This window comes from Coregonus clupeaformis, unplaced genomic scaffold (genome assembly GCF_020615455.1).
Source record: "Coregonus clupeaformis isolate EN_2021a unplaced genomic scaffold, ASM2061545v1 scaf1845, whole genome shotgun sequence".
In the NCBI taxonomy this organism is placed as follows: Eukaryota; Metazoa; Chordata; class Actinopteri; order Salmoniformes; family Salmonidae; genus Coregonus; species Coregonus clupeaformis.
The window spans coordinates 54,307-76,117 of record NW_025535299.1 but is presented as its reverse complement, the minus strand read 5'-3'; the positions used below and the strand labels follow the sequence as shown (position 1 = coordinate 76,117).

Genomic DNA, 21,811 nt, shown 5'->3' with positions numbered 1-21,811 from the left:
ATAGGCAGGATGTGGAGGGGGAGGAGAGGGGGAGATGCAAGCTCCCCAGGACCTGAGGGCTCTATTATCTTCCCATGTACCATGCTGCGAGGGAGGGGGAGGAGGAGCAGAGGGAGGAGGAGAGGGAGGAGGAGCAGAGGGAGGAGGAGAGGAAGGAGGAGGAGCAGAGGGAGGAGGAGGAGGAGAGGGAGGAGGAGCAGAGGAAGGAGGAGAGGGAGGAGGAGCAGAGGGGGAGTAAAGGGAGTGCTCATAATCTCAGTTTGTTACCTGTATAAAAGACACCTGTCCACAGAAGCAATCAATCAATCAGATTCCAAACTCTCCACCATGGCCAAGACCAAAGAGCTCTCCAAGGATGTCCCTTCCGACCTTTTTTTTAAAGGTGTCTTTTTAAAGAAGCTAATGATCCTCTGTGACCAAATCATGCTTTCTGGTGTAGTAGCCTATTTCGAATTATTTTCTTTATTTCTGTAAAGACAGGAGTAGGGTAATTAGGGCATACAATTTGGGCAATTTAATTCAATTTAGGCTACTTTAGGGAAAGCTTATGGACATGCCGCCTATGTCTGTAGTGCACTTGTGATGGTGTTTTCAAAACAAATGGCTAGAGCCCGACCGATAAATCGGTTGACCAACATTAAAATCGGCAGATATTGGCCTTCACAGCAATATTAGTATCGGTCTTTATGCCACCGATAAAGTACTGATATTATATACATATAATGAACAAATATGTGAGCTCATTTGCGATCATTATAATTTTTCAATGGTTGCCTAAAGAGGGCACTCTACGAGCTGATCATTCAACATCATTCAGTAAGTCACGACGTGAGAGTAAGAGTGGGCATGGTGGTTTAACTGTGAGTCGCTTGCCACAGCATATTTGAATAAGTAAATAATCAAAAGTACACTTCACCAAGCAAGCAACCCGTTCCTCATCGTGCTCACTTGGTTAATGTTAGCTGGCTAGCTAACCAGCAATGAAGTTAGGCTCTATCTAGCCAGCAAGGTGGTTAGCCTAGCTAGCTAGCTAGCAAGCAATCTGTGCTAGCTACTTATGTGCGAACACTGGACTGATGTCAAGTCAACACTGACTCATTCTTCATACAAAAATAACCCTTACTGTCTAGGCCTATTATGTTAGTGGGCTTATTTAATTAGTTGGCACAGATGTATCATTCAGGCCATGTGCTTCATTCATGATGAGATAAGATTGTTTGCTAGCTAAATTAGAATGTGTGACTAAAACCAGTGCGGCAAGCATTTTACTGCATTAATGTTCAGTCATCAGTGCATGCCATTTGCAGTTGAAATATATAGCCAATACATTTTGTATTTAATAACACTAATTTACATTATGGTTTCAGTAAGAAAACATTTTCGTAATGAACAGCTAGCGTGTGCTTGTCATAACAACAGACAGTACATTGTGATAACAAGCAAGATATAGCGAAAAGAGGAGATAGGAATCTCATTGAGCAATGAATGGAGGAACGTATAACGCCTCACAGAGCAGACTGTCGCGTTCACGTTGTCATGCTGCATCACGCGATTGCTAAACTAATCGTCACCCAATCTCTTCTCAAAGCCATGGTATGAGAAGGGCTGGGCGATATATTGAATTAATTCGATTAATTCTGTTTTAGTTTTTGCGCGATATTCCAAATGCCTGTATCGCAAGAAACAAGGTTTTGTTATTTTCGTTTTTTTGAGGGCGTTTACTGTATGTCCGCTTGTTCTCATGTTGTATTTTGGTCTCGTCTCCTTCGATCCGTGGGCTTGAGAGATTGTTGATGAGACCTGTGTTAATTTTCTATAGCCTAATGCCTGCTACAAGAAGTTAGTCATTATGAATGTGCATTATGCATGGTTCTAGTTAAATGTGTAACAAAAAGGGCATTTTCATAGACAGACTTGAAAGCCACATCAGTGATTATAAATAAAAACAGGTTAAAATATTTTTATAAAATAATTACATTATTAGTGGGTCTTATGGTTGTGGAAGGCTTATATTTAGCCTAGGTATAACCTCACAAGCCCTGAATTCATTAGATTATTGCTGACTGTTTGAAATGCAGTGTATATGACCTTTAAATTGTAAAACAACGCTATTTAGAGAGAAAAAAAAAGGTATATATATATTGTGACATTAAATATTAAATAAAAATAATCCAGATATGAGTTTTAGGCCATATCGCCCAGCCGTAGGTATGGTCGAGAAACCTGCCTATTTTCCTTGAAAGTACGTAATGTCACAATTCCAAAGCTATACGATATTACAGAGAACAAGTTAATTATCTCACATCTCGGAAAATATTTGTAATTTTGTACCTGTTGATGAAATTCATACTAATGTTGGGTTTTCAGCTCTCCTTGTCTCAAAATCGACAGGAATGTACCGCACGGTCCATTGATGATGCAAGGAAATACACAATGGCGTTAATACGATTCCAATGGAGTTACCCATCTCCTCAAAAGTATCTCTGAACAAGCGCTCATTGCAAGGTTGCCATAAAGTTACCTTTACATGACCTTTGAATGTTGAATCAACTGAAGATCTTATTTGTCATATGTGCCTTTGAATGTTGAATCAAATGAAAATCTTTTGTGTCATATGTGCCGAATACAACAAGTGTAGACCTTACAGTGAAATGCTTACTTACAAGCCCTTAACCAACTGATATTATAGTTGAGAAAAATAAGTGTTAAGAAAGTATTTACTAAAATAAACTGAAGTAAAAAAGAATATAGAAAAATAACAAATAATTAAAGAGCAACAATAAAATAACAGTAATGAGGCTATATACAGGGGTACGGTACAGAGTCAATGTGCGGGGGTCACAGGTTAGTCGAGGTAATTGAGGTAATATGTACAGTGGGGAAAAAAAGTATTTAGTCAGCCACCAATTGTGCAAGTTCTCCCACTTAAAAAAGATGAGAGAGGCCTGTAATTTTCATCATAGGTACACGTCAACTATGACAGACAAAATTAGATTTTTTTTTTTCCAGAAAATCACATTGTAGGATTTTTTAATGAATTTATTTGCAAATTGTGGTGGAAAATAAGTCTTTGATCACCTACAAATAAGCAAGATTTCTGGCTCTCACAGACCTGTAACTTCTTCTTTAAGAGGCTCCTCTGTCCTCCACTCGTTACCTGTATTAATGGCACCTGTTTGAACTTGTTATCAGTATAAAGACACCTGTCCACAACCTCAAACAGTCACACTCCAAACTCCACTATGCCCAAGACCAAAGAGCTGTCAGAGCGACACCAGAAACAAAAATTGTAGACCTGCACTCAGGCTGGGAAGACTGAATCTGCAATAGGTAAGCAGCTTGGTTTGAAGAAATCAACTGTGGGAGCAATTATTAGGAAATGGAAGACATACAAGACCACTGATAATCTCCCTCCGATCTGGAGCTCCACGCAAGATCTCACCCCGTGGGGTCAAAATGATAACAAGAACGGTGAGCAAAAATCCCAGAACCACACGGGGGACCTAGTGAATGACCTGCAGAGAGCTGGGACCAAAGTACCAAAGCCTACCATCAGTAACACACTACGCCGCCAGGGACTCAAATCCTGCAGTGCCAGACGTGTCCCCCCTGCTTAAGCCAGTACATGTCCAGGCCCGTCTGAAGTTTGCTAGAGTGCATTTGGATGATCCAGAAGAGGATTGGGAGAATGTCAAATGGTCAGATGAAACCAAAATATAACTTTTGGTAAAAACTCAACTCGTCGTGTTTGGAGGACAAGAATGCTGAGTTGCATCCAAAGAACACCATACCTACTGTGAAGCATGAGGGTGGAAACATCATGCTTTGGGGCTGTTTTTCTGCAAAGGGACCAGGACGACTGATCCGTGTAAAGGGAAGAATGAATGGGGCCATGTATCGTGAGATTTTGAGTGAAAACCTCCTTCCATCAGCAAGGGCATTGAAGATGAAACGTGGCTGGGTCTTTCAGCATGACAATGATCCCAAACACACCGCCCGGGCAACGAAGAGTGGCTTTCGTAAGAAGCATTTCAAGGTCCTGGAGTGGCCTAGCCAGTCTCCAGATCTCAACCCCATAGAAAATCTTTGGAGGGAGTTGAAAGTCTGTGTTGCCCAGCGACAGCCCCAAAACATCACTGCTCTAGAGGAGATCTGCATGGAGGAATGGGCCAAAATACCAGCAACAGTGTGTGAAAACCTTGAAGACTTACAGAAAACGTTTGACCTGTGTCATTGCCAACAAAGGGTATGTAACACAGTATTGAGAAACTTTTGTTATTGACCAAATACTTATTTTCCACCATAATTTGCAAATAAATTCATTAAAAATCCTACAATGTGATTTTCTGGATTTTTTTTCTAATTTTGTCTGTCATAGTTGATGTAACTATGATGAAAATTACAGGCCTCTCTCATCTTTTTAAGTGGGAGAACTTGCACAATTGGTGGCTGACTAAATACTTTTTTCCCCCACTGTACATGTAGGTAGAGGTAAAGTGACTATGCATAGATAATAAACTAGAGAGTAGCAGCAGTGTAAAAATGTGTGTGTGTGTGGGGGGGGTTAATGCTAATAGTCTGGGTAGCCATTTGATTAGCTGTTCAGGAGTCTTATGGCTTGGGGGTAGAAGCTGTTAAGAAGCCTTTTGGACCTAGATTTGGCGCTCCGGTACCGGTATAGTTGCTTTTTGGTGGTTATCATGTAATCCACAAATAAAATGTTCTTAAATAATGTAAATGTTTATATTTAGTTAAGAAATCATCATTTAAGTATCTGTTAATCCTTTGGAGCACAATTTGTGAAAAAAAAGGTATGTTTTTCATTCCACCTCCTAAAAAACCATATATCAGATATCTGTTTGCCTCCATAAAATCGGTATCGGACCCAAAAATCCTATATCTGTTGGGCTCTACAAATGGCCACTGGAAAGATGCAAAAAACATGCTTTTCCCAGGTAGGCACAGGCTACTTTGTGGTGACCTTTTACTGCATTTCCATATACCCGAATACGATTAGGCTATCATTAGCATCGCTAACGGATACATAATTTACATTTTTTACATTATACGTCATTTAGCAGACGCTCTTATCCAGAGCGACTTACAGTTACTGAGTGCATACATTGTTATCTATTTTTTCATACTGGCCCCCCGTGGAAATCGAACCCTACAACCCTGGCGTTGCAAACACCATGCTCTACCAACTGAGCTACATCCCTGCCGCCATTCCCTCCCCTACCCTGACGACGCTGGGCCAATTGTGCGCCGCCCCAGGATCTCTAGTGGCACAGCTAGCACTGTGATGCATTGCCTTAGACCACTGCGCCACTCGGGGAGATTAAAGTGGTAAACATAGGCCCTATGCGCACTGCACAGACAGGGGCATTCTCCTGCTGTTTTTTCCTCTTCAGAAAGTGTGTTTGTTTTTGGTCAATTGCACATTACTGTTTGAATAAATCATGATATAATAAAAAAAATTGTCGCACTGCCAAGTCAAACAGTCAAACGCGACTGTTTTGGTCAGAGTATCGAACCCTGAAATAATGCAGGGTCCTGTCCTATCCTGATGCCTGGTCCTCTTCTTTAAGAGGCCAGTGGCAGCTTGATTGTGATTGATAGCAGAGTAAATAAAGCCCAGTGCCTGCTTTAGAGCGCAGTGTGTTGGGTTATACACAGGGGTGCAATCCTTCACCATTGCTAGGCTAAGCGTTTCTGCAGACCGACTCCCACCCTGACCCACCCTCCAGTAACGGACAAGGTAGCAGACATTAAAGCCCTGAAATAACAGCCACTGTCTGGGCCTGCTGCTATATGATCATCACCTCTCTCTCTGTCATTACACACACACACGCACAGTACATACACCTGTCCGCGTGCACACAACTATACACACACACGCAAGCACAAACACGCAGAGATTACTGCCTTTCCAAGCTTAGATCTGACAAGGTCCTCTTATTCAATATGGCAACCCTGTCCAGTGTGCATCGTCTGACACAACAATGCCCCATCATGTCATCTGTTTGATTTGAGCTGCATCAGCACTTGAGCTTGGTGACCTGTCAGCTGAACCTGATACAGAATGCAGACATGGCCCAGACAGTGCCCAGACCTTTTTATCTCTAAAACTGTGCAACAACCGCACCCCTAGCTTCAGGTTATTAATGAAAGGGGCCAGGTCAGCTACTCCAACGCACTGCCCTGCGAGTCCCTCAAGTTTCTCCAATCTAAAAGGGGCTACAGGAATCTTCAAATATGAATCACCTCAGTCAGGACTATGTGGGGGTAGTACAGTACTATGTCAGGCTGTAATGTTGAACAACTCTCTGCTGCAGCAGAGGTAGTACTGAGAGGGAAATGATGGGCCTGGGGGTTTCCTGTCTCTCCAGTCTGTCTGTAATGCCATGGGCTGCAACACTACCAAGGAAACACGTGGACTCAGTCACAAATGCTGCATTCTGCTGTGCCCTGGCCTGGACAGATGTATTAGCTTCTGGCAGACACGTCACCTTACACATCACTGTGCCGTGTACTCAGCCAGGCTTGTTGTGACACTGCACTGGTCCAATCACCCACTCAACACTACTGAGAAGCTACTCTTCAAAAGCATCCTTCCTCAGTGTCAATGTCAAGATCAGCATTCATTCATTCATTCATTCATTCCAGCCTGGGAGTGATCATCAGTAGGCTATACACCAGGGTTCCCTAACTGACAGCCCGCTGTCAGTGGTTTCATTTGGCCCCCCAAAGTTTTCTCAACCAAAACTCTTTTTTATCTTCATTGTTGGACATAAAGACTGTAAAAACACCAGAAATCAGCTCCAAGTGTTTTGAATTGAATAAATATGTTCCCAAGTATTCACACAAACGTAAGCAAGGTTTGAAATGATTATGTTTTAGTCAAACATTATATCTGTTTGGGCTTCTTGTGGTCAATTTGCAGTCCCCCGACAACAACAACAAAAAATCGTCCAGCGTCTGAATCTAGTTGATGATCCCTGCTATACACAGTACAGAGGGCTGTACACACCACATCAGTCATCTCATCCAGGGTCTCTTCTCCAGAGATGGCTCTGGATGACTCTGGTTAGTCAAATTAGTCACTTAATATTCATCCTGGTAAAGGGCACCGCTCTGGTTGGTTATTTCACAGGTCATTACATGGTGGTGCTAGACAGAGGCTCATTAAAGCACTTGTGATGTCCTGTAATAAGCTGTATGGATGATGATGATGTTGGGGTAACAAGCTCCGGCTGGCTCGTGGGTAGTGGTGGTGGGGTAATAGCAAGGCCTCTTACCCCTGACTGACACATACAGGGACTGAGGAGGGCAGGTTCACGGGAAACAAATTGCGTGGAGTAATGGGTGTAAGCGGTGGGATTTTCGACCTGACAACAGTGATATAGACAGAACCACAGGCGTAGTGGTTGTTATAGCTAGTTATTACTGTGACATAAGCAATTTGATAGGCTTGGCCATTACATTTGACAATTTAATCATCTAAAAAAAAAATGTAAAGAAGGTTTTGCTGATTTTTTCTTTTTGGGGGGGTTTGGTGGTGAACAAACATTTAAACCAGATAAAACCCTGATCATTATTCAACCTGCCAAAGATAGGTCAAAAGGCCTAGCCTTCTGAATACACTGTGGCCTTGTGGTAGGCTGGAGCTCATCCAAAATGGTAATCCTCTGAATAGAGGGCAGGCATCTCCTCCTCTGAGTGTGTTCATCCCACTCCTAATCTCAACCTCTCCCCCCTCTACCTCTCCCTGCCTGGGCTGTGCTTATTGTATGTCTGACCCACTCTTCTGTCTGACCCCCCCCCCCCTCCTCCTCCCCCCTTTCCCCTTGCCTGCCCCCTTCATGGCAGCCTGTGCCCCAGTTTGGCCTGCCTGCCTGCCTGCCTAATGCTGGGTGAGTGTGAAAGCCTCCAGCACTGTGCTGCAGTAAGTCAGAGCTGGGGCCAGAGCAGGGCAGTGCTGAGAGATCTGAGGAGTGTAGCGCTGTCGACATGAGCAGCTAATTAACGCTGACGTGCAGTTTGCACCTCCGGGCCAAAGGTCACTTTACAATCAATGATGTCAGCACTCAGCAGGTAAGGCCTCGCAGGGGCCTGTAGGGCACAGCAGAGTAGGAACCGAGCAGGGTAGGATAGAGCAGGGTTGGGTAGGGTAGAGTAGAGCAGAGCAGGGTAAGGTAGAGCATAGCAGAGTAGGGGTAGAGCAGGGTAGAGCAGAGTAGAGCAGGGTAGAGTAGAGCAGGGTAGAGTGAGAGCAGGGTAGAGTAGAGCAGGGTAGAGCACGTTAGGGTAGAGCAGAGTAGAGCAGGGTAGAGTAGAGGTAGAGCAGGGTAGAGTAGAGTGAGAGCAGGGTAGGAGCACGTTAGGGTAGAGCAGAGTAGAGCAGGGTAGAGTAGAGCAGGGTGTAGAGTAGAGCAGGGTAGAGTAGAGCAGGGTAGAGCACGTTAGGGTAGAGCAGGGTAGAGTGGAGCAGGGTAGAGTAGAGCAGGGTAGAGCACGTTAGGGTAGAGCAGGGTAGAGTAGAGCAGGGTAGAGTGAGAGCAGGGTAGAGTAGAGCAGGGGTGGGAGTAGAGTAGAGCAGGGTAGAGTAGAGCAGGGTAGAGTAGAGCAGGGTAGAGTAGAGTAGAGCAGGGTAGAGTAGAGCAGGGTAGAGTAGAGTAGAGAAGGGTAGAGTAGAGTAGAGCAGGGTAGAGTAGAGCAGGGTAGAGTAGAGCAGGGTAGAGCACGTTAGGGTAGAGCAGGGTAGAGTAGAGTAGAGCAGGGTAGAGTAGAGCAGGGTAGAGTAGAGCAGGGTAGAGTAGAGTAGAGCAGGGTAGAGTAGAGCAGGGTAGAGTAGAGTAGAGCAGGGTAGAGTAGAGCAGGGTAGAGTAGAGTAGAGCAGGGTAGAGTAGAGCAGGGTAGAGCAGAGCAGGTGTCCCCAGGCTCTCTCTCACAATACAGCTTCTTCCTCTGAAGTGGTGGATCCTATGGGGACAGTTGGAACAGTCCAATCAGTACTGGACGGATGGACACACAAAACCGCTGCTAACCAAAAAAAAACAAGGTAATACACATAGACTAGACTGAAAGTAACATGCACAATATTGTGCTGACTGTTGGAAGACACTCTCTCACCCCTACCAACTCGTTGACACATGTTGTTGCTGACTAAAACTCACAGGGTGACTTCCAGAGAGGTGGTGAGGGGATCAATAAAACCCATCAACTTCGGGACACACTCGTGACTTGAATGACGCCAATTCATGTTCAACTTTTTAAATAATAAAACAAACATGAAATTCTAATTAACAAATCCCCATAGTTTTACAAGATGTAAACCTCAGTAACAGTTAAACATTTCATTTGGGAGGTATTTCATGTTACATGTGATAAGTCCCGAAATCAGACTGCACATGACATAAAACTCAGCAAAGAAAGAAACGTCATCTCTCTGTCAACTGCGTTTCTCTGTCAACTCTCTGTGTCAACTCAACTCTCTCTCTCTTTTATTTTCAGCAAACCTAACATGTTTAAATATTTGTATGAACATAACAAAGATTCAACAACTGAGACATAAACTGAACAAGTTCCACAGACATGTGACTAACAGAAATGTAATAATGTGTCCCTGAATAAAAGGGGGGTAACAGTCAGTAACAGTCAGTATCTGGCGTGGCCACCAGCTGCATTAAGTACTGCAGTGCATCTCCTCCCTCATGGACTGCACCAGATTTGCCAGTTCTTGCTGTGAGATGTTACCCCACTCTTCCACCAAGGCACCTGCAAGTTCCCGGACATTTCTGAGGGGAATGGCCCTAGCCCTCACCCTCCGATCCAACAGGTCTCAGACATGCTCAATGGGATTGAGATCCGGGCTCTTAGCTGGCCATGGCAGAACACCGACATTCCTGTCTCGCAGAAATCACGCACAGAACGAGCAGTATGGCTGGTGGAATTGTCATGCTGGAGGGTCATGTCAGGATTAGCCTGCAGGAAGGAGGATGTCTATCCTGTAACGCAGTGTTGAGATTGCCTGCAATGACAACAAGCTCAGTCCGATGATGCTGTGACACACCGCCCCAGACCATGACGGACCCTCCACCTCCAAATCGATCCCGCTCCAGAGTACAGGCCTCGGTGTAACACTCATTCCTTCGACGCTGAACGTAACTCCGACCATCACCCCTGGTGAGACAAAACCGCGACTCGTCAGTGAAGAGCACTTTTGCCAGTCCTGTCTAGTCCAGCGACGGTAGGTTTGTGCCCATAGGCGATGTTGTTGCCGTGATGTCTGGTGAGGACCTGCCTTACAACAGGCCTACAAGCCCTCAGTCCAGCCTCTCTCAGTTTATTGCGGACAGTCTGAGCACTGATGGAGGGATTGTGCGTTCCTGCGTGTAACTCGGGCAGTTGTTGTTGCCATCCTGTACCTGTCCCTCGGGTGTGATGTTCGGATGTACCGATCCTGTGCAGGTGTTGTTACACGTGGTCTGCCACTGTGAGGACGATCAGCTGTCTGTCCTGTCTCCCTGTAGTGCTGTCTTAGTACGGACATTGCAATTTATTGCCCTGGCCACATCTTAAGTCCTAATGCCTCCTTGCAGCATGTCTATGGCATCGTTCACGCAGATGAGCAGGGACCCTGGGCATCTTTCTTTTGGTGTTTTTCAGTCAGTAGAAAGGCCTCTTTAGTGTCCTAAGTTTTCATAACTGTGACCTTAATTGCCTACCGTCTGTAAGCTGTTAGTGTCTTAACGACCGTTCCACAGGTGCATGTTCATTAATTGTTTATGGTTCATTGAACAAGCATGGGAAACAGTGTTCAAACCCTTTACAATGAAGATCTGTGAAGTCATTTGGATTTGTACGAATTATCTTTGAAAGACAGGGTCCTGAAAAAGGGATGTTTCTTTTTTTGCTGAGTTTATAATTAGGCACGCCTCTCCATTCCTTTGTATCAATTTGCGCAAACTCCAAACATATCGCGGTGCGTGTCGGGAAAGCACTTCGCTCTGAAGCGGCTATTCAAGGGTCTAATTAGCCCCTACCCTCAGCTTTGGGACACTAGTGCATATGGTCGAAGTGCGCGTAAACGTGCAAATGGAGGGCCGAGTGGCAGGGAGTGATTTGGGATTCTACCTCTGACTTGAGATCAGTCCCAAGTTGTTGTGACGAGACGGAGGGTTTTTACACATTGAGCGATAGTAGGAATTTCCACCAAGTAATGCTGAAACTGGAGCCCTTACCTAGGGAGTTAGAACCTCATTTCAGAGTCATAAATGGCCTTATTTATTTCCATAAACAGGCGGTTTATTTGAGGCTAAGCTCTCACATTGTTGGCGATTAGTCAGGCAGCTTTCCATTCCCATCTATCTGCTACACAAACAGACAGACAGAAAATCAAAGCCGCACATGACAGTGAGACCATGGCCAGTCTACCAGTCAATAAAGTACATTATCAGCCCAGCATGGGTGTCCATGAGAGAGACTGGTGGAAATGCAGGATCAGAGCTATGCTGTCCTCACTGACACACACACACACACACAGACGACTGTGCTATGGTTTCCATGGCAACAGAGAGTCACACTTTCTTTGTGGGTCTGCCTGGCGGGTTCTCATCCAATGTAAACCCAAAAGGTCACATGACCAGTGTTTGTCCGCCACCATAAGAGGATTAGAGGAACTCTTTGATTTTCTAAAACCAGACTCAGACTGCCACCATGCTGTCTATAGTATAACACCTTCCCCTGCTCTGAGCTAACCATGCTGTCTATAGTATAACACCTCCCCCTGCTCTGAGCTAACCATGCCGTCTATAGTATAACACCTTCCCCTACTCTGAGCTAACCATGCTGTCTATAGTATAACACCTTCCCCTGCTCTGAGCTAACCATGCTGTCTATAGTATAACACCTCCCCCTGCTCTGAGCTAACCATGCTGTCTATAGTATAACACCTCCCCCTGCTCTGAGCTAACCATGCTGTCTATAGTATAACACCTTCCCCTGCTCTGAGCTAACCATGCTGTCTATAGTATAACACCTCCCCCTGCTCTGAGCTAACCATGCTGTCTATAGTATAACACCTCCCCCTGCTCTGAGCTAACCATGCTGCCTATAGTATAACACCTCCCCCTGCTCTGAGCTAACCATGCTGTCTATAGTATAACACCTCCCCTGCTCTGAGCTAACCATGCTGTCTATAGTATAACACCTTCCCCCTGCTCTGAGCTAACCATGCTGTCTATAGTATAACACCTCCCCCTGCTCTGAGCTAACCATGCTGTCTATAGTATAACACCTCCCCCTGCTCTGGAGCTAACCATGCTGCCTATAGTATAACACCTCCCCCTGCTCTGAGCTAACCATGCTGTCTATAGTATAACACCTCCCCTGCTCTGAGCTAACCATGCTGTCTATAGTATAACACCTTCCCCTGCTCTGAGCTAACCATGCTGTCTATAGTATAACACCTCCCCCTGCTCTGAGCTAACCATGCTGTCTATAGTATAACACCTCCCCCTGCTCTGAGCTAACCATGCTGCCTATAGTATAACACCTCCCCCTGCTCTGAGCTAACCATGCTGTCTATAGTATAACACCTCCCCCTGCTCTGAGCTAACCATGCTGTCTATAGTATAACACCTCCCCCTGCTCTGAGCTAACCATGCTGTCTATAGTATAACACCCCCCCTGCTCTGAGCTAACCATGCTGTCTATAGTATAACACCTCCCCCAGCTCTGAGCTAACCATGCTGTCTATAGTATAACACCTCCCCCTGCTCTGAGCTAACCATGTTGTCTATAGTATAACACCTCCCCCTGCTCTGAGCTAACCATGCTGTCTATAGTATAACTCCTCCCCCTGCCCTGAGCTAACCTCTGTCACACACATAGATGGAACACTTATGTGAGAATGCTGTTCATTGACTACAGCTCAGCGTTCAACACCATAGTGCCCTCCAAGCTCATCACTAAGCTCAAGACCCTGTGACTGAACCCCTCCCTCTGCAACTGGATCCTGGACATGCTGATGGGCCGAGGGTAGGCAACAACACATCCGCCATGCTGACCCTCAACACAGGGGGTCCCTTAGGGGTGCGTGCTTAGTCCCCTCCTGTACTCCCTGTTCACCCACGACCAACACCATCATCAAGTTCGCTGATGACACAACGGTGGTAGGACTGATCACAGACGACGAGGCAGCCTATAGGGAGGAGGTCAGAGACCTGGCAGTATGGTGCCAGGACAACAACCTCTCCGTCAACGTCAGCAAGACAAAGGAGCTAGTCGTGGAAACTACACCCATTCTACCTCAATTACCTCGTACCCCTGCACATCGACTTGGTACTGGTACCCTGTGTATATAGCCAAGTTATCGTTACTCACTGTGTATTTATTCCTCGTGTTTTTATTTAATTTAAATTTCTCTCCATTGTTGGCAAGGGCCCGCAAGAAAGCATTTCACTGTTAGTCTACACTTGTTGTTTACGAAGCATGTGACATAACATTTTATTTGAGATGGCTACTAGGTGTGCTCATGGTACTGTATATCTGCCATGAAAGGATGAGGTATTAGCTATTCAATTCTACTAGGAGATACGGAACATTACATGTAAATTTGAGGCTTAATTCTGCAGAAAGACATGCTATCTGGCTAAAGTCTGTTGCAATGCTATCAGAAGTATCTAGAAGCCAAGGTCTTGAACTTCTGGCTTTGACAATCACCCCCAAAAAGCGATTCATTCAGACGGTGTCAGTCAGTCTTGACTCAGACCAGGCCTGCAGTGTGTGTCAAGCCTGGCTGATCTCTTTGTGGGCGGTAGAAATGACCTCTGATCACTAGGCTCTGAGGTGACAAGGGTTACCGTGGCCTGCTGGGAGTGCTGTCCCTAAAGGGGCGCGGGGTCAGGCCCAGGGTTTGATCCATACGCTCCAACAAAAGAACCAGGATGTGTCAGAACAAAGGCCACTTCCTGCAGGAGAGGCTCAGAGATCTGGAAAATCGCCCCGTAACGACGACCCCAGAGCTCTACCACACACCTCCTCAGACCTCCCATCATGCATCTTGGTGGTTGGTTCTCTCCCCTTCATGTCCCCCTGCCAAGATAATCACTTGATTCAGCACTACTCTGTGACTGAAACGCCATGTTTCTGCCCTCATTGTTGCGCTTCCCTCTCTGCCTGCAATGTGAGAAACATTCCATTATCACCAGGAGATCCAGCGTCTTTGAAGTGGCAAATATATGATTAAATCATGGTAGAAGAGTTCCCTCCTCAAGACGGGAGGGTTAACCCCTGAGAATGAGTTGGGCTCAGGACGCAAATATAATATAATAGTGACTGAGCCAGGTTAAGGTATGAAGACCTAAAATACCAATGATCTCACTGTCATCATCATCTAACGTTACACCCGGTCAGACTGTCATTGTCAGGGTAGTCATACCTATTCAGCTGGGACTTGAGGAGACAAAAGCCCCCTGACCCCTCTCTCTCTCCCAGACCACACGTCCAGCGACTGATGAAGAACAACACGGGCAGATGGGTGTGGTTCACAGTGTGGTTCACATAACATTATTAGATCTGGGATTGGAGGAGAGAGGGCCTGTGAAAGGAGGTTGGTGTGTGTGTGTGTGTGTGTGTGTGTGTGTGTGTGTGTGTGTGTGTGTGTGTGTGTGTGTGTGTGTGTGTGTGTGTGTCAGCCAGCAGGGAGTTGTGGAGGCCAGACGGGGGTCAGTCAGACTGACACACCATGGCCTGATTCCACTGCTCTGGCCTCGACTATCTCTAGTCAGGGCCTCTGTACAGCTAGCCAGCCTGCCAGTCCCTGTCCATCCTACTGGGGGAGAATACTAAAGCAATACTAGGGATGGAGATTACATTCGGTTAGCTCTATACATACCCTCTTAAAAGGTCAATATCCCCTTTTGAAAAAGTGTCTCACAAGAATAAATATAGAAACTATGTAGCAGACACAGCATTCTAAAACTTATCAAAGCATCATGCGATAGGCCTACAGCGAAACGCTCTTCTCTTAACAATCTCTAGGAAACACCTCAGTCTGACTTCCTAATCCAATCAGAGATCAGTCATTCAGCAGTCGTCCCCTCACTGACCCAGTAGTACGGAGGGAAACTAGAGAAGCAGTGGGTGAAGGGTTAACAGGGCCTCATACACAGCGGTGTGGCTGGCTGACGATATGGGTGTGTGATGACATAACAGTCTGGAGCCGAGTACACTGTAAGTACATGTCTGTCTCCACGGCAGCCTGTAGCGTGCCAGGACATGTCCCAAGTCTAGCACAGGAGGAGAGGACATGGCTGGGACTGACCCACACCCAACTAACCACAGACGTCTCTCTCTCAGGCACTCTGTGTCTAATCAAAGACATGGAGTCCCTGTCAGGATTCAGGACAACACAAGGCAATGCCCTCAATGAGGAATGGAAATGGAAGAGAGCAATAAGGAATTTAGAAGTTAGAAGCAGTGAATAGTATGGGCTAGGTCTGTACTGTTTCATATCCACCATAGAGACACACTACTAACAAAAACTCAACTAGACTCATTCAGGGACTTAATAAGAAAGCAAAGAGAGTGGCCACACAAATAGTGTCATGACATCTACTGTACGTAAAAGCATATGTGAGCAACCCTGGCAAACTCAGGTACAGTGTCACTGAGGCCATATTATGCAAAGGTCTATCACTCAGCGATTAGCCTCTATAGTCACTGAAGCGTAACACTATCGACTCCATGTAAATAAGTCATGATACTTATCCCAAGACAAGAGAGCAACTTACCATGGTGCCCCGTATATGCGGAATCCCTTGACTGTGACCTCAGAGTCCTGCAGGTAAGTACAGTTTGAGAGGAGGGCCTGAACATCATCAAAGTCCTCAGTTCTCAGCTTGGAGACGGAGGGAAAGCGATAGTAATCCTGCTTGACCAACTCAGCCATGAAGTCCTTGTCAAACGTCAGTTCATGGTTTCCTGCAATCACCACCTTGAATTCATAAGGTAGACTCCCTGCAGGAGAGACAGCAGGGAAGAAATGTTGAATATGGATGGGATAGATAGCTTTCTGTTACTGTTGTTCAACGTAAGGCAAGTAACATGTAGACAATATTAACACTACATAGCTTTGGCCAGTAGCAGGGTTTCTGGGGATACCACTACCCCAGTTGGTGAATCAATATTCATTCACTGGAATAGAAAGTTGTCTTTGAGAGGTTAAGGGAATGGTCCATGAAAGTAAAACGCCACAAATGAAAAGATGAAGGCTTCTTGACCTCCTCAGACCACTGTGAACTGTTCTCCCCTCTTACAAAAAGAGCAATAACTGCAGATGAAGACCTTAGTTACCCTGCCAACGCACATCTCAGTCAACAAAGGGGAATTTTTCAATTTTTTCATTTGACCTTTTTACTTTCTTGGAGAGAGGTCCTTTGTCCTGGTTACCTCTTCTATTACCGCAGCAGTTCTGTATAGGGCTCAAATTGAAAGCTCAACTCCATTTTCTCTCGGCTGTAGGCTAAAATCTATTTGAAACTAAGGAGGATGGCAGTGTTTTAATGTGTGGCCTTCAAGAAAAGTTACTTCTTCCTTTCCGTGGGTTCTTAATCTCAAATGATTAATTAACAGTAGTAAATATTAAATAATGTCAAAGCAGACATTTTTATGAGGAGAATAGTTTTTGCTTAAATAAGGAAGTCCAAATTACACCAAACACTGTTGGTATAGTAACTTACAGCAAAAAAGCTTTTTAGCCAAGATAGAGGTTACTGTACAGTATGCTGAGCACGGCCGGCACGCTCATTAGGCAGGATTAGGCCTCTGGCGGCAGATTGGCGAGAGACATTTTCTGAGCTAAACTGACCAAGACTGCCAACAACAACACATAAAACCTCACATCATTCTGCCCAAAAACAATGACAATGTATCTCAACCAGTGGCAAAATGGGATTTTAAGGTGAGCACTGATGCAGCCCTGTGATAAACAGTGCCTACTTTGTCAAAGGCAGGGGCGCAAAATATTTTGCTTGTCCATTCTCACACGCCTCTCCAGGGTGGTGTCGGAGAGACGCATCGCTGCGGCGCTCCCCCACATTCCGTCAAAAAAATGATCTAACATAAATCATGTAGCAGATATAAAATCAAATGTGTCACATGCGCCGAATACAACAAGTGTAGACCTTACCGTGAAATGCTTACTTACAAGCCCTTAACCAACAATGCAGTTCAAGAAATAGAGTTTGAAAATATTTACTAAATAGACTAAAGTAAAAAAATACTGAACAATAACGAGGCTATATACATGGGGTACCGAGTCATTGTGCAGGGGTACAGGTTAGTCGAGGTAGTTTGTACATGTAGGTTGGGGTAAAGTGACTATGCATAGATATAGGATATGGTAGAAAGAGTATGTGAACTATTCTGTAGCCTACAGGCTGGAGATAAAAAATGTATGACAATGTAATGAAACAGACACTTTTTACATCATGCAGGTTTCTCCAATCAAATAGCCTAATCTAAATGGCGCCCAATCAAATAAATAATGTGCTGTCATGTTAACAAACAACATATCCTAAAAACAGGACAGGTCAAAGTAAAATGGATAATATGGAATGGACAATCACAACTGTTGTCCAGGAGTTTCACCCCATTGTCATGATCAGTGACTTCAAGTTTGTATCCGTAAATTTTTTGACAAGCTGATCATAGCGATAATGAAAATACTTCTGCATTTGCCGCTATGTAAACATATCGCAAACAGGCTCACAATAACTCCTGATAAAGTTGGGTAGCTGATATTCAGAGCTTAAGTAGTAAAATTGATTAGTCACAGGAACCAGGTCTAATAAAGCCAATGCAACAGCCTGGTGGGCCTACCATTGCAGCTGACATGGTAGGGTACACCCCAGTAAGCACGAGCCAACGTCTTTTGGATGTATTTTTTTGGTCCTGTCCGGACATCTTTTTTAGGGTGTTATACAAACGGTAGGCTTAACACATAGATGGGCATTCATACAATTACATTTCAGGCAACACTGTAGGCTACACCTCAGTAAGCACGGACTGACACTGATGCTATTTGGACGTCTTTTTTTGGTTCAGATTTGGTGCGGTCTATACCCGTCTTAATTTCAACGTCCATGGACATTGATTTTTGGTCGGACCAAATCTGAACCAATCATAGACGTCTATGTTTGGTTCAGATTTGGTCGGTCTGGACCAGCCTTGATTTGGCCCAAACATAGACATCTATAAATTACATATTTTCAACTTTAATTCAGAACCGAAAATGAACCGGATTTCAACATCCGGAAATTACGTATTTTTCAATGTCCGGAAAAGACCCCTTTCAACGTCCTGGAAAATATGTATTTTAAACGTACGGAAAATACGTCTTTTAACCTTTCATTCAGAACTTAAATATAACGTCTGGAAAATATGTATTTTACACGTCTTTTCAACATGATTTTTGGTCTGGCCAAGGGCGGTGAAGCGCCCTGATGCTGAGGGTTGAGAGCAAAAAACGGCAGTGTGTGTTATTCTCTTTACCTAGCCAGTCGTTGAATTTCTTGACCTCAGAGGGTAGGCCAAGTTCAGTGAAGTCCCCAGTATGGAGCAGGACATCCCCGTATGGCATCTGGATCCCATCGGTCCTGGAGTGTGTGTCCGACATGCAGACGAAACGTGTGTGACCGGAGGGTTTAGGGGCGTCATAGGGAATGGGTTCCACCCTGTCATCGAAGACGGACAGCAGAATCAGAGTTTGTGTCAAATTATTAAAGCAGCCCTCCATTTGAAAATGTAACCTAGGTTGTCAATGAGTCACGTGTAGCAACCTCCAATAGAACATAATATAACAAACAAAACAGCCTTCTCTAAAGATGTCTATGGAAGACCAAACTGGAATTGGCCATCCAACCTTTAAGCTAGTGCAGGTCCCTCATACAGTCTCACAGTTGCCTCATCGTTGGGAGCCCTTGGAGGAGTTGCCAGACTGAGGGAGCCAGGCTGTGATTGTGAGCTCACGTGGGATTTTTGGCTGCCAGGGCAGGCCAGCTGCCCAGCTGCGATGCATGGAATCATGCTGGCAAATTATAGATTAGGCTGCCAGTTTGAGTGAGTCGCCTAAGGTGATTTAATGCAAATCATCACAAAATCCAGGAGGTTATTCATTATTCCCTACTCCTGCCATGTGTCCATCAGATATTAATGAATTACCGTACCTATATCTCTATCACTGTTGACTTCGGTTTCTTCTGTTAATTACACTCTACACTGTCCTGTTCTAAAATTCTCCATCCAATTTGATTACTATAGCAGTGGCAGATAGCTTCAATAAACAATTAAACTGATACAACAAGGTCCACCTTGCTGTTCTACTGAGACATCTGTCCATGGTCTAAGACAAACAGACAAAGAGAGCGCAGATGTGATTTAAAGACCACTATTTAAAAAAACTGTTAATCGTGGACTATGTGAAAAACACTGGTTAACAGAAATCCTGACTTCTATAAAGACGACATCTGCCTTACACCTTTGTTTTGTCTCTGCTGGAAAAGCTAGTTTTGTGTGTCAGTCAGTCAGCCACCTGCCTCCCCCTCTGACCACCCAAGGCCCACCCATCCCATCCACAGCAACACTCATTACATCCTAATGATTAGAAGTCAATAGGGAAGTTACTTAGAATTGAGCTGTGACCCGGAGGTCAAAGGAGCATTGTTAAATAGCTTATAAACCCACCTCACCTCTGACCTCCGTTAAGTTCATAACATGAAAGGTGGCCTCTGCTTCACACACTTTAACCTCACACTGTTGGTTATTTGACGGGGCACTGAGGATAACCAAACATGTTTAAGTCATACTCCATCTATTCAAGACAAGCTATTGTGTGGTGAGAATAGAGCACACAGAAGGTATGGTGGTGGATGTTATGAGGCCAGATGTCCATATATTTACCATTTTGTTTGAACCCATTCATCAATCAATCAATCCTCTGTGCACTGTAATGGTCCTTCAGATGAACGGGATATAGATACAGTGCAGGTCTGTGGATAGATAGATACTCACATGTGGACATGGGGTGGTTGGAAGCGGCTCTGGTTGATGTTGTAGTGGTGAAGGCCTGTGTGGGGTTGGAGCTATACTGCAGTCAACAGTGATGGTCACCTTGCCCTGAGAGGGGGGGTTCTGTGAGCCATGGCTCTGCTGCTTGGGACATGGGCAGTTAGTTTACCAGGATCCAGAACCATTTTAGGGAGCAGGCATCATTCAGAACAGCCCCGTTCACTAACTCTGACCCACCGGCCCTCTGGACAACTGGCCACAATCTGTACCACCGCAAACAAAAAGAGAGGAGCACACGTCAAAATACAGTAATTGTGCAGCAGAATGATTAAAAATAATATGTTGCTGTAAATGACAGCTTTAAGTGAACCACTTGTGTTGTTCAAAAACAACATCAAGAATACGTCCAGAATTTTACCAATTATTCAACCACTAATATCAGAAGAGGCCATATACTTCCATATTTCTTGCTAATGTCTTATTAAGTGCTAATAGATTTGACATCCAGTAGATAGGATACAAAATAAGCTTGGACATTAAACCTTTAACAATGCTGTAACGTTTGTAAAAAATATATCATATCAAACAACTGCTGTATGTATTGTGTTCCAATCAAAAGGCTTGAAATAACCCAGGCCTATTTTTATTTTATTTTTACAAATGTAATAGTACTGAGTGAATTGATACAATGTAACCAAACGATGTGTAGATGCTGTATTGGCCAGATGACATAATAGTGAAGTTTGACCACACCATTTTTGTTCAAGACAATGGAAAGTGAAAATGAAAACATAAAACTACCCAGACGAATTTAACATTAGCAGGTTAGCAGAGGTACAGAGTGTAGACACACATTTACTACAAGTCAACTGTAACAAGCTGATTATCTACAAACTGAACTATAAGAGGATCATTTACATAAAAACATATTTTGGCTTCACACTGCAACATTTGGAAGAGGGGATTTTTAAATATATACACACAATTTCTACCAATCAGCCTAAAGAGACAGAAGAGACCAAATTGAACCTCTTACACCCGATACTACAAGATCGTGTTTTTCCTCATTTATAGTAGGCCTATCCTGCATTACAGAACAAAATACGAACATAAACCAAGCTCTCGCATCTACAATATTACGAATAGCAACATTTACAGCCTCTGCAGAAACCTCTGTATCCGAATGCCTCGTAAATGACAAACCACCTCTAACCCACCGCTTTGTGCCTCGTTATTTTTTCCCAGCGATTTTCTTGCCAAACGGGTGGCGAGTTCCGTTCCTCCGGCCGATACGTGTTCAGGGTTAGCTCTCTCTCTATGTTGTCAAAAAAGCGGTCCCATAGATAACGCAGACAATTTAGAGGTCTTGAGAGGTGGAGGTCGTGGCTAGCAGGGCAGAACCTTCGACCCTGGGAGACCCTCGGTTGGCTCTTGAGGAAATGCGACAGAAAGGCAACGAGCGAGATAGGAGCCTCGATGTGAGAAGAGAAGGGGGTGCGAGTCTGCGAAAGGACTGCCACCGGGGTCAGAGAGCACACAGTAGGCTACAGAAGCGCAGAGCCAAGGAGGGGACTGCACCAGGACCACTGTTAGTACAATTGTAAATAGGATTAAAAGCAAGCTATTTTTTAACCATTTATATTTTTGGATAGCCTACAATTGGGCTCACATAGCCATAGACTACCTTTGACTCCATGCAATTACCTCATAGTTAGGATAATTTCATTTAGTTGTAACT

The 21,811-nt window shown here is 44.6% G+C and overlaps 1 protein-coding gene across 1 annotated transcript in view; it reads right to left on the bottom strand.

Moving 5' to 3' along the window:
* LOC121532143 (metallophosphoesterase MPPED2) overlaps positions 1 to 21,558 on the bottom strand; it is a 29,335-nt gene extending 7,777 nt beyond the window's left edge. The window contains 7 exon segments of the mRNA XM_041837887.2: positions 15,798 to 16,023; positions 18,559 to 18,740; positions 20,077 to 20,125; positions 20,128 to 20,155; positions 20,158 to 20,198; positions 20,201 to 20,336; positions 21,291 to 21,558. Coding sequence (XP_041693821.2) covers positions 15,798 to 16,023; positions 18,559 to 18,740; positions 20,077 to 20,125; positions 20,128 to 20,155; positions 20,158 to 20,198; positions 20,201 to 20,258 — 584 coding nt within the window. The 5' untranslated portion in view covers positions 20,259 to 20,336; positions 21,291 to 21,558.
* Between the last annotated feature and the right edge of the window lie 253 nt (positions 21,559 to 21,811).